At 38.1% G+C, this 17,274-nt stretch overlaps 1 protein-coding gene across 3 annotated transcripts in view; it reads right to left on the reverse strand.

Moving 5' to 3' along the window:
- LOC133644873 (zinc finger protein 260-like) overlaps nucleotides 1–14,084 on the reverse strand; it is a 37,561-nt gene extending 23,477 nt beyond the window's left edge. For all 3 annotated transcript variants that reach the window (XM_062039625.1, XM_062039626.1, XM_062039624.1), the window contains exons 1-3: nucleotides 13,748–14,084; nucleotides 13,564–13,659; nucleotides 9,833–10,264 (exon numbers count right to left, since the gene is read on the reverse strand). In XM_062039625.1, coding sequence (XP_061895609.1) covers nucleotides 9,833–10,264; nucleotides 13,564–13,659; nucleotides 13,748–13,913 — 694 coding nt within the window. In that variant the 5' untranslated portion in view covers nucleotides 13,914–14,084. The remainder of the gene's footprint in view (nucleotides 1–9,832; nucleotides 10,265–13,563; nucleotides 13,660–13,747) is intronic.
- Nucleotides 14,085–17,274: the final 3,190 nt, after the last annotated feature.

The raw sequence follows: 17,274 nt of genomic DNA on the forward strand, positions 1-17,274 counted from the left end.
GGACCTGAGTGGGGACAGCCTGTTCTCACGTCCGCTTTCCCACAATATAAACAGCTTGCCTGCCCAATGACGTCATAACATCTACGGCTTTTAGAGAGTAGAGTGCACAACTGCACACAACAAGGAGACGAAGCAGAAGAACGAGGAAGTTACAGACATGGCGACGCCGTCGACGAGCAAGATGAAGAAATACGCTTGCAAGTTCCAAAACGAATGGAAACAAGAATTTTAATTCATCCAGGACAGTTCGAAGGGGAAGGGGTATGTAATTATGTTGCCTGTACATTTTGTAGAACAGACTTCTCCATTGAACACGGTGGCCAAAATGATATACTCATTCATGAACGGAGAAGTTAAACAGGACAATGCTGCCATCTACTGGATAGCCTCCGGAACACTGAAATTCAAGTATTTCTTTTATTTATATATATAATAAAATAAATATATACATATATATAGCTAGAATTCACTGAGTCAAGTATTTCATACATATATATATATATATATGAAATACTTGAGTTGGTGAATTCTAGCTGTAAATATACTCTCCTCTTAACCACGCCCTTAACCACGGCCCCCGCCCCAACCACAGGCTGAGTTAGCCCAAACAATTCAAGGACAGCACTGAGTTCTAAAAAAGACATACAATTGACTTATGTTAACAGTACATGTAGTGCTACAATATAGTTGACACTTAGATTGCAGTTATAATCCCAATTAAACTTGATTTAGAGATAAAAGTAAAATGAATGCAGTTTAGCAGAGAAATACATTGATTTAATGAATACACCCAAGCACTTTATAAATATTTATTTTGTGCATGAACAAAGAACAATTAATATTGTATGCAGCTTCTAAACAAGAAATAGGTTTTAGCACGTCAACTTTGGATCAATAACAGTCCTTCACAATCTCATTTATACAATAGAAATGACCAACTCTTGTGTAATTTTTTGGACACGATAAAGACTTAAATATTTTCAAACAATAACAATTTACAAATCCATTACAAGTTACAATAACACCAATTAACAGTACAGAGTATGAAGTGACTTTTGATTCAGGACTTATTTTGCCTCACTTTATGAACTGATGAAGAAAATCTTGGTGCCATCATAAAGACCGATAATATACCAAACACACTTTTGATGTGAGGGAAAACTCCATCCATGTTGTCATCAACTAATCTGAATGTCTGAACATGTTAGTCAACAATAATTATTTGCTTCAGAGTTGATTTTAAATAATGTAGCTGCTGTTCTTAGTGGCACACTAACCTGGAACTCATGAGGGAATCTGGTATCATACACACAACAGATCATCACTATTGAAGTGACGTATAAATGACAGAAATAAACTACTAATATTACTACTTCTACTTCTACTACTACTTCTTATCACGTAAGACATTCAGCTTCTACAAACCCCGTTTCCATATGAGTTGGGAAATTGTGTTAGATGTAAATATAAACGGAATACAATGATTTGCAAATCCTTTTCAACCCATATTCAATTGAATGCACTACAAAGACAAGATATTTGATGTTCAAACTCATAAACTTTATTTATTTTTTTGCAAATAATAATTAACTTAGAATTTCATGGCTGCAACACGTGCCAAAGTAGTTGGGAAAGGGCATGTTCACCACTGTGTTACATGGCCTTTCCTTTTAACAACACTCAGTAAACATTTGGGAACTGAGGAGACACATTTTTTAAGCTTCTCAGGTGGAATTCTTTCCCATTCTTGCTTGATGTACAGCTTAAGTTGTTCAACAGTCCGGGGGTCTCCATTGTGGTATTTTAGGCTTCATAATGCGCCACACATTTTCAATGGGAGACAGGTCTGGACTACAGGCAGGCCAGTCTAGTACCCGCACTCTTTTACTATGAAGCCACATTGATGTAACACGTGGCTTGGCATTGTCTTGCTGAAATAAGCAGGGGCGTCCATGGTAACGTTGCTTGGATGGCAACATATGTTGCTCCAAAACCTGTATGTACCTTTCAGCATTAATGGCGCCTTCACAGATGTGTAAGTTACCCATGTCTTGGGCACTAATACACCCCCATACCATCACAGATGCTGGCTTTTCAACTTTGCGCCTATAACAATCCGGATGGTTCTTTTCCTCTTTGGTCCGGAGGACACAACGTCCACAGTTTCCAAAAACAGTTTGAAATGTGGACTCGTCAGACCACAGAACACTTTTCCACTTTGTATCAGTCCATCTTAGATGAGCTCCGGCCCAGCGAAGCCGACGGCGTTTTTGGGTGTTGTTGATAAACGGTTTTTGAGTTTGAGTTTGAGTTTATTTCGAACATGCAAGCATACAACATGATACATCACAGTTTCCAGTTTCTCTTTTCAACATGTTCGAAAAGGAGTAGGAAGAAGCAGAGCTTATTTAATCCTACCCCTTTTCTTTTACATAACAGTTGCTAAACTTTTTTGTTCACTTCCTGTTCTCAATTTATTCACAATGTACTCCATAAGTAATCACAATAAAAATAAATAGATAAATAATAATTGGTGAAGTAAGTTACATTTCATATGATGAGATAAGTAAGATTATTTTGAGAGTGAAAGAATGGATGAATTAAATAAATTCAGAATGTTTATCATGGTTCTTCTTCTTTGTACTTTGTAAACACTTTAAGTTTGAAGAGTTTCTTGAAGTGGATCATATTAGTACATTGTTTGATTGCTTTGCTTAATCCATTCCATAATTTAATTCCACATACTGATATACTGAAGGTCTTAAGTGTTGTACGTGCGTACAAATGTTTTAAATTACATTTTTCTCTAAGATTATATTTCTCCTCTTTTTTTGAGAAGAATTGTTGTATATTCTTGGGTAGCAGGTTATAGTTTGCTTTGTGCATAATTTTAGCTGTTTGCAAATTCACTATGTCGTGGAATTTCAGTATCTTTGATTCAATAAATAAAGGATTTGTATGTTCTCTATATCCAACATTATGTATTATTCTAACTGATCTTTTTTGTAACACCGTTAATGAATGAAGTGTACTTTTGTAGTTATTTCCCCATATTTCTACACAATAACTCAGATATGGTAACACTAGTGAGCAGTAGAGAATATGAAGTGATTTTTTGTCTAGAACATGTTTTGCTTTATTCATTATTGACGTGTTTCTTGCTACTTTATGTTGTATATTTTTTACGTGAGATTTCCAGTTCAATTTATCATCAATCATTATACCTAGAAATTTGGTTTCATTTACTCTTTCAATTTCTTTTCCGTCTATTTGTATTTGTGTTTGACTTTCTCTTCTACTGTTACCAAATAGCATTATTTTAGTTTTACTGAGATTCAACGATAGTCTGTTTTTGTCAAACCATCTTTTTAGTTTGTTAATTTCTTCTGTTATTATTTGTATTAACTCCTGTGTGTTCTCTCCTGAACAAAACGCTGTTGTATCATCCGCAAATAGTACTAACTTTAAATCTTTTGTAACTTTACAAATGTCATATATATAGAGATTGAATAATTTAGGTCCTAGTATTGATCCCTGAGGTACACCACAGGATATATTTAGCGTTGTAGACGTGTGTTCGCCTAGCTTCACGTATTGTTTCCTGTTCGTTAGATAACTTCTTATCCAGTTTAGGACTAACCCTCTGATGCCATATCGTTCTAGTTTTTTGATTAAAATATTGTGATTAATTGTGTCAAATGCTTTAGTTAGATCCATAAAAACCGCTGCTGCACATTTTTTACTATCTATTGCATTGGTAATTTCTTCTGTAATTTCAATTAAAGCCATTGAAGTTGAAACATTAGCTCTGTATCCATATTGGTTCTCTTCGAGTATTCTATTTTTATTTATGAAACTCTCTAATCTGTTATTGAACTGTTTTTCAATGATTTTAGAAAATTGTGGAAGTAAAGAAACGGGTCTATAATTTGTAAATTGATGTTTGTCTCCAGTCTTATAAATTGGTGCAACTTTAGCTATTTTCATTTTGTTTGGAAAAGTACCTGTTTGAAATGATAGGTTACTAATATACATTAATGGTCCTGAGATCTCTTCTATAACCTTTTTTATCGTTTCCATATCAATTCCGTTACAATCAGTTGAAGTCTTAGATTTACATTTTTTCACGATTGTAACTATTTCCTCCTGTGTCACATTACTGAGGAACATGGAGTTGGGATTTCGCTCTATGGTATCATTATAGTCCTCGATTGAAACTGGGTCTGGAATCCTTTCTTCCAATTTTGGTCCAATATTTACAAAATAATTATTGAAGCTTTCAACTACTTCCTTTATGTTGTCATTTTTTTTATTTCCGTCTAAGAAGTATTGGGGGTAGTGCCTCTTTGTGCCATTTTTGATAATGCTATTAAGGATGCCCCATGTTGCTCTCATGTTATTTTTGTTCCTATCCAATAATTCACTGTAATATTCTTTTCTACATGATCGTATTATGTCTGTTAACTTGTTTTTATACTTTTTGTACTTAATTTCTGCCTCTGTAGTTTTTTGTGCTATAAATTTCCTATATAGTTTATTCTTCTTCTTACAAGCATTTTTTAATCCTTTTGTCATCCATGGTTGATTATTATTTCTCTGCTTGTTACCGAGTTGCATCCATGGACAATGTTTGTCATAAAGTATTTTGAACTTGTATAAGAAATGTTCATATGCTTCATCAACCTCTTTTTCATTGTACACATTGTCCCAATCTTGCTTTTGTAGCTCAATTTTGAAGGCAATCATCCTCTTCTCTGTGCATAGTCTTCGAAATGTCCTTTTGTCATCCATGTTCTTCTTGTAGTTTCCATCATATATTGTAAAAACTGGCAGATGATCACTAACGTCGGTTATAAGTAGACCACTTGTAGTGTTATTATCAAAATCATTGGTAAAAATATTATCAATAAGCGTGGCACAGTGGGCTGTGATTCTGCTTGGCTTTGTGATTTTAGGATATAGACTGATACTGTACATTGTATCAATGAAGTCATCAATAGACTTTTGCTTGTTGGGGTTCAATAAGTCAATATTAAAGTCACCACATAAGAACATTTTTCTTTGACCATTGTCCATGTAAGTTGCTTTGATCCATTCTTCAAATGTTTCTATACTTGACTTAGGTGATCTATATATACAACTAATGAAAATGTTTTTGCTTTTTTCCTGACATATTTCAATGGTTATACATTCTAAGATATTATCTATAGCAAATGACATGTTTTTTTACCACTTTGTAGTTCAGGTTCTTCATCACGTACACAGCTACTCCTCCTCCATTTTTGTTGGTTCTGTTGATGTAGTTAAGTTCATATCCTTCCAGATCAAAATCTATTCCTTTTTTATCATCAATTCCTGTTTCTGTGACAGCAATCACTTTGAAGGGTTCGTTGATGTGTTCCAAAAAGTTCTTAATGTTGTTGTAATTTGCATACAAGCTTCTGCTATTAAAATGAATAATTGACAATTTGTTATCACATTCAATGTTGTTATTATATTGATCATCTGAATAATAAAAACAATTATTACTGATGTGGGAGAAAAAATGTGTATCTGGATCTATATCATTTTCCAAATCCTGGTTTTTGTGATCTTTGTTGCAGAAATTTTTTAGTTCCATATTTTCTTGTTCAACAATCTTTGATGTTGTTTCAATAATCTCTATAAGTGTAGGTGGATGCAATCCTGAATGTAGGTCCTCTTGTTTAGTCGTCCCTTGGAACATATTAGTGTCGATGCTGGGTGTTTGTTTTCTGTCAGAGTCCATTATCATCGTTGTTGTGGAAGCTGTTTCAACTTTAAACATTTTCCAGGTCCTTGATGTCATGGACAACAATAACTCTTGCTTCTGGACCTCCATTCAGCTTGATGTAGATTTTACAGTTGGCACTCCAAGTTCCCTGGATTTTTCCCTCCTTTCTCAAGTCGCGTGCTTTCTTGGCGATTCCAGCATTACGTTTTGTGAGATGCTCATTCATGTACACATTTGTTCCCTTCAGCTTCTTTCCCTGTCTCAGCAGTGCCATTTTAGATTTTCTGTTTACGAGTTTCACAAGCACGACTGGAGTGGCGTTGTTGTTTCTTCCGTTCAGTGGGATGCATGTTTCGATGGTATTAATGTCAATTTCAATTTCCTTTGATTGCAGAAAGTTGACCACTTGCTGTTCTGCTGAGACCATATCCATTTCATCAGGTTCACCTTCATTATTCACAGCTTTCGCATAGGATCTTGGTTTAATTCGGTGCCCTGTCACGATGATATCATTCATTCGTTTGTCCTGATCCACTTCATCTATGATATTCCTCAGCATGTTGTTGTCTTCTTGAAGGATCTTCATTTGTTTGCTCATTTCAGTGGCTTCATTATTTATTCTGTTGTTCTGAGATTGCAGATTTTCTATATTTTGCTGCAGACTTTTCACACCTTGTAGGTGTTCTGCTGTTACTTTTCTCAGATATTCTTTCATTTCTTCTTTCATTTCTTCTTTCATTTCGTTAAGTTTTTGTAGTATCGCTTCTTGATTCCCATCATGTCCTGTGTCCAACCTCAAATCTTGTTCCCAGTTGTGTTCTGTATCAGCTGACCCCGAACGTTTCGGGATTTCAATCTTTCCTTTACCTTTTCGCATCGCGGCAGTCGCTGACGTCAGAGCCTCTTGTGTCTTAACGGCAGTTGCTTCTTTGGCGACTTGCGGCACTTGAACTTGTTTTTTACAACAATTTCGTATCTTGCGCCGTTCAGAGATCAATTTGAGGTGTCAGCCTGTCAACTTATATCACTCTGCGACGTCGGGATCACTTTAAAATAGCTGTAAACTCGCCGTAGCTTTTGGTTGCTAGGCAACCGCTTTGAACTGCGGCAAGGCGCCTTTGGCTTGAGGCTAACGGCTCTTCCACTCGCCTTATTTCAGCGTATCAGTGCCTCTCTACTGTCCAAAATCAGATCGAAGATGCCAGGTGACTCTCCTGTGGCTGTGATCGCGAATCAGTGGTCAAAATCTTCAGATTTAACAAAAAACTTCGGTAGCAGAAGCGGAGCCTTTTTCTTTTGCGTCCTTTCTCATTGACAGGAAGTGACGTTTTCGCCTTGCATAGGAGAGTTTTAACTTGCACTTACAGATGTAGCGACCAACTGTCGTTACTGACAGTGGGTTTCTGAGCCCATGTGGTGATATCCTTTACACACTGATGTCGCTTGTTGATGCAGTACAGCCTGAGGGATCAAAGGTCACGGGCTTAGCTGCTTACGTGCAGTGATTTCTCCAGATTCTCTGAACCCTTTGATGATATTACGGACCGTAGATGTTGAAATCCCTAAATTCCTTGCAATAGCTGGTTGAGAAAGGTTTTTCTTAAAGGCCTACTGAAACCCACTACTACCGACCACGCAGTCTGATAGTTTATATATCAATGATGAAATCTTAACATTATAACACATGCCAATACGGCCGGGTTAACTTATAAAGTGACATTTTAAATTTGCCGCTAAACTTCCGGTTCGAAACGCCTCTGAGGATGACGTATGCGCGTGACGTAGACCGGCGAACACGGGTATGCCTTCCACATTGAAGCCAATACGAAAAAGCTCTGTTTTCATTTCATAATTCCACAGTATTCTGGACATCTGTGTTCGTGAATCTGTTTCAATCATGTTCATTGCATTATGGAGAAGGAAGCTGAGCAAGCAAAGAAGAAAGTTGTCGGTGCGAAATGGACGTATTTTTCGAACGTAGTCAGCCACAACAGTACACAGCCGGCGCTTCTTTGTTTACATTCCCGAAAGATGCAGTCAAGATGGAAGAACTCGGATAACAGAGACTCTAACCAGGAGGACTTTTGACTTCGATACACAGACGCCTGTAGAGAACTGGGACAACACAGACTCTTACCAGGATTACTTTGATTTGGATGACAAAGACGCAGACGTGCTACTGTGAGTATGCAGCTTTGGCTTCTAAACATTTGATCGCCTGACCGTATGTGCGCAACTTTTTTTTGCGTGTGTACGTAACTTTTTAAAAATATATAAGCTTTATGAACCTTGGGTTAGGTGAACGGTCTTTTGGGCTGAGTGATTGTGTGTGTTGATCAGGTGTTTGAATTGTATTGGCGTGTTCTATGGAGCAAGGAGCTAGCAGAGGAGCTAGGAGCTAGCGTAACAAACACGCAGGTGTTTTTATGCAGGATTAATTTGTGGCATATTAAATATAAGCCTGGTTGTGTTGTGGCTAATAGAGTATATATATGTCTTGTGTTTATTTACTGTTGTAGTCATTCCCAGCTGAATATCAGGTCACCCCCGGCTCTCACAGCATCTTCCCTATCTGAATAGCTTCAACTCCCCACTAGTCCTTCACTTGCACTTTACTCATCCACAAATCTTTCATCCTCGCTCAAATTAATGGGGAAATTGTCGCTTTCTCGGTCCGAATCTCTCTCACTTCATGCGGCCATCATTGTAAACAATAGGGAACTTTGCGTATATGTTCAACTGACTACGTCGCGCTACTTCCGGTAGGGGCAAGCCTTTTTTATCAGATACCAAAAGTTGCAATCTTTATCGTCGTTGTTCTATACTAAATCCTTTCAGCAAAAATATGGCAATATCGCGAAATGATCAAGTATGACACATAGAATAGATCTGCTATCCCCGTTTAAATAAAAAAAATTCATTTCAGTAGGCCTTTAAACTGTTCAACAATTTGCTCACGCATTTGTTGACAAAGTGGTGACCCTCGCCCCATCCTTGTTTGTGAATGACTGAGCATTTCATGGAATCTATTTTTATACCCAATCATGGCACCCACCTGTTCCCAATTTGCCTGTTCACCTGTGGGATGTTCCAAATACGTGTTTGATGAGCATTCCTCAACTTTATCAGTATTTATTGCCACCTTTCCTAACTTCTTTGTCACGTGTTGCTGGCATCAAATTCTAAAGTTAATGATTATTTTCAAAAAAAAAATGTTTTTATCAGTTTGAACATCAAATATTTTGTCTTTGTAGCATATTCAACTGAATGTGGGTTGAAAATGATTTGCAAATCATTGTATTCCGTTTATATTTACATCTAACACAATTTCCCAACTCATATGGAAACGGGGTTTGTACAACTTGACAATCATATAGCACAAACTGGACAGGAAATCATTTATTCTCTGTTGTGTGTCGACGTGTGAGCTGTCAATCTTTGCTTTTCACAATAACCTTTATCACAAACTGGACAACTAAAATGTTTTTATCTCGTGTGTTTTCCTCATGTGTAATTTCAGGCTGTCCTTTAGAGAAAATTTATCACCACAAATTGGACAAATAAAAGGTTTCTCTCCTGTGTGTATTCTCTTGTGTAATTTCATTTTGGACCTCAGAGAAAACGTATCTCCACAAATTGAACAAGGGAAAGGTTTTCCTCCCGTATGTGTTCTCATGTGTGAAGTCAACCCGGCTTTCTGAGCAAAACTAATGCGGCAAACTGAGCAATTGAAGGGTTTTTCTCCCGTGTGTCTTCTTATGTGTGCAGTCAACGTGGCCCTGTGAGAAAACGTATCAGCACAAACTGAGCAATTGAAAGGCTTTTCTCCTGTGTGTGTTCTCATGTGTGCCGTCAACGTGGACTTTTGAGAAAAACTATTGCAGCAAACCGAGCAACTGAAAGGTTTTTCGCCTGTGTGCGTTCTCGCGTGTACAGTTAACGCGGCCTTCTGAGAAAAACCTCTGCTGCAAACTGAGCATATGAAAGGTTTTTCTCCCGTGTGTGTTCTTGTGTGTTGCGCATAATTAGTTTTACTACAAAAGCTTTTTGCACAAAACGAGCAGGTAAAACGTTTATTACCTGTCTTCTTTTCTGACTTCTTCTTCTTTTTCCTATCTTTAGAGCATTCAGGGTGTTTGTTGTCAGTGTGAGTCCTCATGTCACCCTCACAGTCTATATTGCTGCTCAAAGGTTCTTGAATGTAGTCCTCATCTTCATCCTCAGTTGAATGTGATGTTATGTCGTCACTATCTGATAGAGGAGCTAAGAGGTGGTCAACTTGTGGTTTGTCTTCATGGTCTTCAGTCTTCACAGAGACACCAGTCAGAGGCAACTTGGTGAGATCAGCCTCCCGCGCCCCGAAAAAACACTCTTCTCCTGACTGACTGATACAGAGTTCCTCCTTTTCTTCTTTAATGTGGGGGGGCTGGGGATCCTCCTGCTTCAAAGTAGAGCTTCCGTCCTGTGTTGTAGGGGGACGTTCTTCTTTACGACCATTCAGATGCTGGGCGTCTGTTAGACACAAACACACTTTAGTCAGACATGTCTTTAACATGCCAATAAACCTTAAAGGCACTGCCTTTGGGTGCCGGCCCAATCACATATCTACAGCTTTTCACACACACAAGTGAATGCAACCATACTTGGTCAACAGCCATACAGGTCACACTGAGGGTGGACGTATAAACAACTTTAACACTGCTACAAATATGCGCCATACTGTGAACCCACACCAAACAAGAATGACAAACACATTTCGGGAGAACGTCTGCACCGTAACACAACATAAACACAACAGAACAAATAGCCAGAACCCCTTGCAGCACTAACTCTTCCGGGACGCTACAATATACACCCCCGCTACCCCCTACCTCAAACCCCCCCTCCCCCTACCCCGCCCACCTCAACCTCCTCATGCTCTCTCAGGGAGAGCATGTCCCAAATTCCAAGCTGCAGTTTTGAGGCATGTTAAAAAAAATAATGCACTTTGTGACTTCAATAATAAATATGGCAGTGCCACGTTGGCATTTTTTCCATGACTTGAGTTGATTTATTTTGGAAAACCTTGTTACATTGTTTAATGCAGGGGTGTCCAAACTTTTTCCACTGAGGGCCGCACATTGAAAAATCAAAGCTAGCACGGGCCATTTTGATATTTTTTATTTTAAAAACCAATACAATATATGTACAAAAAATATACATTTAGGCTTCCACTCAGGCTAAAAGGGTTTTGGTCCAAAAAATATAAAAAATGTGTCATTATTCAGTATTATTATTTGTGTTATTATTCAAGTTTTTAAATCTCTAGATCAACATTAGGTCTATCTGTCAATTTAACATTTTTTAAAGATTTTAATTGCATGCTCTTTTTGTCAAAGAAAACCCCTTTTTTTAATGAAAAAAACACAAAAAATGCAATATTTTCACCCAATAAAATTTTTAAGTGGGATATTTGAGATTATATAATAATTGGAGCCTTAAAAAGGTCAATAACTCATAACACCATTGATTTTAATTCACTATTATTTTTTGAGCAATGACACTTAAAAACTAATCACACTAAAATTGTAGGGGATCCAAAAGGGTCCTACTCATTAAAGTGTTAAAAAATAAATTATATACCATATTTCCTTGAATTGGCGCAGGGAATATAGTATTCGCACGTCTAGAATTACTGCCGGGTCAAACTTGTTTCTCAAAATAATTTACGCATGCTTGGCCTTATCGCCGGTTCATTATTGACGCCGGATCAAATTCGTTTCGCAAAATATTAATTTTATTATCGCATGTCTATAATTTTCGCCGGGTCAAACTCGTTTGGCAAAATATTTAGCATATGGCTAGAACTTCCACCGGGTCAAATTCGTTACGTCACGAGTGACGCTTTATCTGTCCTCATTTTCAAAATGGAGGAAGCTGCTTTCAGTAGTTTGCAATCGCACAAAGGAAAAAAGATAAAGAGCTATTCAGTAGGATTTAAGGTCCAAGCTATTGAATACCGGTACAGTATGCTAAAGAGAACAGTAAGCAGCTATGTTTTATTAATATACCGTAGCTGCGTGTGTCAAATACTGTATGAGTCATCAAATGACTCCCGCCTCCTGGTGGTAGAGGGCGCTGCCGCGCTAGTGATCCTTCTTGCGACTTCCGGTACTGCAGAAGAAGGGAACACACGCAGCAAGACATTTTTTTTTTTCCTCTGCCTGAACTTTTAACAAGGAGGATTACATACTCTAAAATAAAACAGTTTTCTAAACTGGACTTTCAATCGAAGCAGGAGGTAATAATTAAAAGAATATCTCCATCGAGACAGAGAGACTTTTAAAACGGAAGAAAGAAAATAAGGAAGACTTCTATAAACAAGTTATCGATGCTTTAGGTCAGAAGGAGCTGCAAATGGACTCCATTTATAAGTACAGGTAAGACCATAATAACGTTTTTTTTATTAAATGTGCTTTTCATGATGGTATGCTTACATCACACTCAAAGCGCACGCCTAAATTTACCGCATTCCTTTTGGTAAACGCCGGAGTGAGAAGAGGTTTTAAAATAATTACCGCATGCACGGCCATCCCGCCGGTTTCCGGTAAACGCCGGAGTGACAGGAGGTTTTAAATTAATTAGCGCCCCTGCGGCTATTCAAGGAAATACGGTATATATTTTTTTTACTGTTTACTTTTAACACAATAATCTCGAGATCAACTTCAGATCTATCTGTCAATTATAAGTTTTATTGTTGTTTATGTTTTTTGTTTGTTCGTTTTAGGCCCTTCTTTAAAAAAAACAGCTTGTTTTTTTACATGGCAAACACAAAATATGCAACATTTTCCCCAAAAAATATCTCAAAATAGTTAATGTGATGCAATTGGAGCCTTGAATAGATCAATAATTCATAATGACATTGATTTTGATTCATTATTCATTATGTAACAGCTTCTTAATTCCCTCAGGCCATAAGACTCTTAAACGCATCATAATTAAATTAAATTAACCCCTCAACTCCCCCCAAAAGGGATTAACTCGCTGGAATAAAAAAAGACAATATAACATACATCCATAAACGTGGACACATGTGAAAAAGTGCAATATATTTATCTGTACAGTAATCTATTTATTTATTTATATATATTTATATATATTTATTTATTTTATATATATATAATAAATATATTATTTATATATATTTATTTATTTATATATGCACCTTATTGCTTTTTTTTTTTATCCTGCACTACCATGAGCTTATGTAACGAAGTTTCGTTCTTATCTGTGCTGTAAAGTTCAAATTTGAATGACAATAAAAAGGAAGTCTAGTCTAGTCTAGTCATTATCATTTTTTAAAGAAAGAAACAGCCTGCATGGCAGCTTTGTGTGATTAGAATAAACATTGCTACATTTTCTTGTTACATTTCACCTGTTTGCTCTTTAAATACCACTTTTAATGTTTTTTATTTTTTTCAATCGTATTTTTAAAATGTGCCGTAGGGCCGTTAAATGGCACCCGGGCTGCACTTTGGACACCCCTGGTTTAATGCATCCAGCGGGGCATCACAACAAAATTAGGCATAATGTGTTAATTCCACGACTGTATATATCGGTATCGGTTGATATCGGAATCAGTATTTAAGAGTTGTACAATATCGGAATATCGGCAAAAAAGCCATTATCGGACATCTCTATTTTTAACCTAATTAGGTGAAATTACATAATCCCCCACAGCACACCAGACTGTATTTCACGGCAAAACATTGGTTTATGGGGTTAGGCGAAATCATTGTAAATATTTTAGGAGGGCAAAACACGTCACGTACCTTTGATGTAAACATGGAGAGTGTCGTCCTTCATGCAGGCCACGCCCACCTCCAGCTCTTGATACGAGGAGAACGCCACCAGGTGTCCTTCCTCACCTGTGACAAATTAAGCACGTCGATCGTCACCAACATTGAACTTAAAAGTGTGAAAGTGTCTGACCTCTAGTAGAACATGTTGACTGACCTCTGTAGAACATGTTGAAAGCAGCGTTCTTCAGGTTGGAGAACACGTCGCAGATGTTCCTGCTGAGATCGTCGAAGTGGATCCCGTATCGGTCCAGTTCGAACTTGCGGATCTCCCTCACCGCCTCGTCTTGGTCCAGCAGGTAAGTTTTCACCGTCACAGACATCGCGCTTGTTTTTATTCTGGAATCTTCCGACGCTGTCAACTCAAAATATGTCTTGTGCGACTCGTGAGTAAAATTCTGACTTTATGCCACAAATGAGCAGAGAGACACTAGCACGTCTTACTTAGCAACTCCGCCAACAGTCACGTTGTTCCGACTTGTTTCCGTCAGTGTGCGTCGCCAACAACAGTCCCCCTTGCAACTTCTTCTTCTTATTTTAGTTTTCCGGCGGGTTGTTGCCGTAAGGTGTATACCGCCCTCTACTGCACCGGAGTATGTTGCACCGGCTCACTATCGATATCTTTCACAGCAGGGGTCCCCAAACTTTTTGATTCGGGGGCCGCATTGGGTTACAAAAATGTGGCCGTATATATATATATATATATATATATATATATATACATATATATACATATATATGTATATATTTATCAATCAATCAATCAATCAATCAATCAATGTTTATTTATATAGCCCTAAATCACAAGTGTCTCAAAGGGCTGTACAAGCCACAACGACATCCTCGGTACAGAGCCCACATACGGGCAAGGAAAAACTCACCCCAGTGGGACGTCGGTGAATGACTATGAGAAACCTTGGAGAGGACCGCATATGTGGGTAACCCCCCCCCCCCCCCCCTCTAGGGGAGACCGAAAGCAATGGATGTCGTGTGGGTCTGACATAACATTGTGAAAGTCCAGTCCACAGTGGATCCAACACATCAGCAAGAGTCCAGTACACAGCGGGGCCAACAGGAAACCATCCCGAGCGGAGACGGGTCAGCAGCGCAGAGATGTCCCCAACCGATGCACAGGCTAGTGGTCCACCCGGGGTCCCGACTCTGGACAGCCAGCACTTCATCCATGGCCACCGGACCTATGCAACTCCCCCTCGCAAGGGACAGGGGAGAAGAGGAGAGAAGAAAAGAAACGGCAGATCAACTGGTCTAAAAAAAGGGGGGTCTATTTAAAGGCTAGATTATACAAATGAGTTTTAAGATGGGACTTAAATGCTTCTACTGAGGTAGCATCTCTAACTGTTACCGGGAGGGCATTCCAGAGTACTGGAGCCCGAATAGAAAACGCTCTATAGCCCGCAGACTTTTTTTTGGCTCTGGGAATCACTAATAAGCCGGAGTTCTTTGAACGCAGATTTCTTGTCGGGACATATGGTACAATACAATCGGCGAGATAGGCTGGAGCTAAACCGTGTAGTATTTTATACGTAAGTAGTAAAACCTTAAAGTCGCATCTTAGGTGCACAGGAAGCCAGTGCAAGTGAGCCAGTATAGGCGTAATATGATCAAACTTTCTTGTTTTTGTCAAAAGCCTTGCAGACGCATTTTGTATATATATATATATATATATATATATATATATATATATATATATATATATATATATATATATATATATATATATATATATATATATATATATATATATATATATATATATATATCAGTGGCGTGCCGTCACTAGAGGCAGGGGAGGCACGGCCTCACCTGCCATCATGGAAAGAAAAAAAAAGTAAAAAGAAAAAAATAATAATTAAATTGTTATATGTATCCAGTGATAATACTAGTTATTTTCCATTTAACTTCACCAGTTTTAGATTATTTTTATTTTCACATTTGCCGTTCAAATACTGAGAAGAGACGGTGCGGTGATCAGCAGCCAGTTGAGGCACGTCACTGATTTGTGCCTCAACATGGATTGTGCGCAATGACTCGGCTAACTGCTGGCCTGCTGTGCAGTGAGACCGTATTGCTATATGAATTATATTATACATTTCCATAGTTTAGTTAGCTGAGGTATATAATGTACAGTGTATTTTGTCAACAACTGTATGTGTGTAACGTATTTATTGTGCTGAGCGATCATAAAACTGGAGGCTCGTCTCATAACCCCGCCTCCTGGTGCCAAGCATCTCCGCCGCAGAATGCACCCCCGACGGGAGCGCCGCGGCCACACCAACCAAAGTCCACACCCAAACCCTCCACGTGCAAGACCGAATCCACCCCAAAAAAGTCACTTAACAAGAAGCCAAAAAGTGCAAAAACAACAATGCTCGCGCTGCAGGAGCCGCGAACGACCGCAGGGACACAACATTAGGTACACACTGCAGGTTCATATGTTTGTAAATCTGACTGTGATGATGCAGTACGTCGTGCCTCACCAGACATTAACCTCACCGCCTTTACACAATATGGAAATTAATGTAAAATTTAATTTGCTAATAGGAAGCTAACTACTTAGCTGTGTGTCCTTTGTAGGTAAAAGTGATTGCCATTTCTTTTGTGTCAACAAATTATGGTCATAATGAGTTAGTTCACCTTATCATAGGCTTGGAAGACATGGAAAGCAACAAAACACTGGTTTATTATTAGGCTATTTATTGTTAAAGATAAGCACTTTAATATTGAACATTGAACAGTGCAACATGAACTTTGAACAAAAATACAAAAATAAATACCCAAATGGAAAAAACTTCAATGTGAAAATCTGTCCTTCTTCCCTTAACTTGATGAAAACACCATCAAGTTGTAACTTATGGTCTTTCTCACTTAATGCTCAGACTAAACAACTGAAACGCAATACAGGGCCAAAACTATGGACCAGGGGCCAGTAGAGGGCTGTAGGATGGAGGCCACCCATACCCAAATATGCTCCTCAATGTAAATTCAGGGCTTCCATGAAATGCTGTGAAATCATCAATTTTAGCCATGCATTAAGAGGTCTGCTACCCTTAGCTGCTTCCTGGCGCTCCTTCTCCTTCCTTTTCTGTATCCTTTCTTTTTTTGGCATTGTGCTGCAGGCATAATCAACATGAATCAAGTTTAAATACAGATGATAATATTCCTAACAGATAACCTACATCTTATATCCCCAGAATGCTGAAATTATTATTATTAATAATAATAATAATTATTATCATTATTATTGTTATTATTATCATCATTATTATTAATATTTTGTTAACCCACAACAGTAATAGCAAAGTCACAATAAACTTTATATCTAAACCTCTACTGTGAGAGAAATGTGATCCGCCGTAAACACAGTGCATTTTATTTTGAAAATTAACCCGGTGTTTTATTTTGTACACTACTTCCTGTCCCGCACGATCCGCTCTGCTCTGTGCGGAATTGTGCCGTGCTCAAATTGATGCGCCGTGCTCCGACGTCCGGCAAAAACAGAAGCTGACACATTGAATAATAGAATAATACAGCGTTTTTCAGAAATATTACCCATATTAGATGCTGAATAAGTGGACGGCGACTAGACCATAACTGTTATGTTTTGAGTCATGTTATGCATAACATAACGCACAGGCTTCAAGTTGCTCCACTGTCACGTCTCAG

Source organism: Entelurus aequoreus, linkage group LG28 (assembly GCF_033978785.1).
Source record: "Entelurus aequoreus isolate RoL-2023_Sb linkage group LG28, RoL_Eaeq_v1.1, whole genome shotgun sequence".
NCBI classification, from domain to species: Eukaryota; Metazoa; Chordata; class Actinopteri; order Syngnathiformes; family Syngnathidae; genus Entelurus; species Entelurus aequoreus.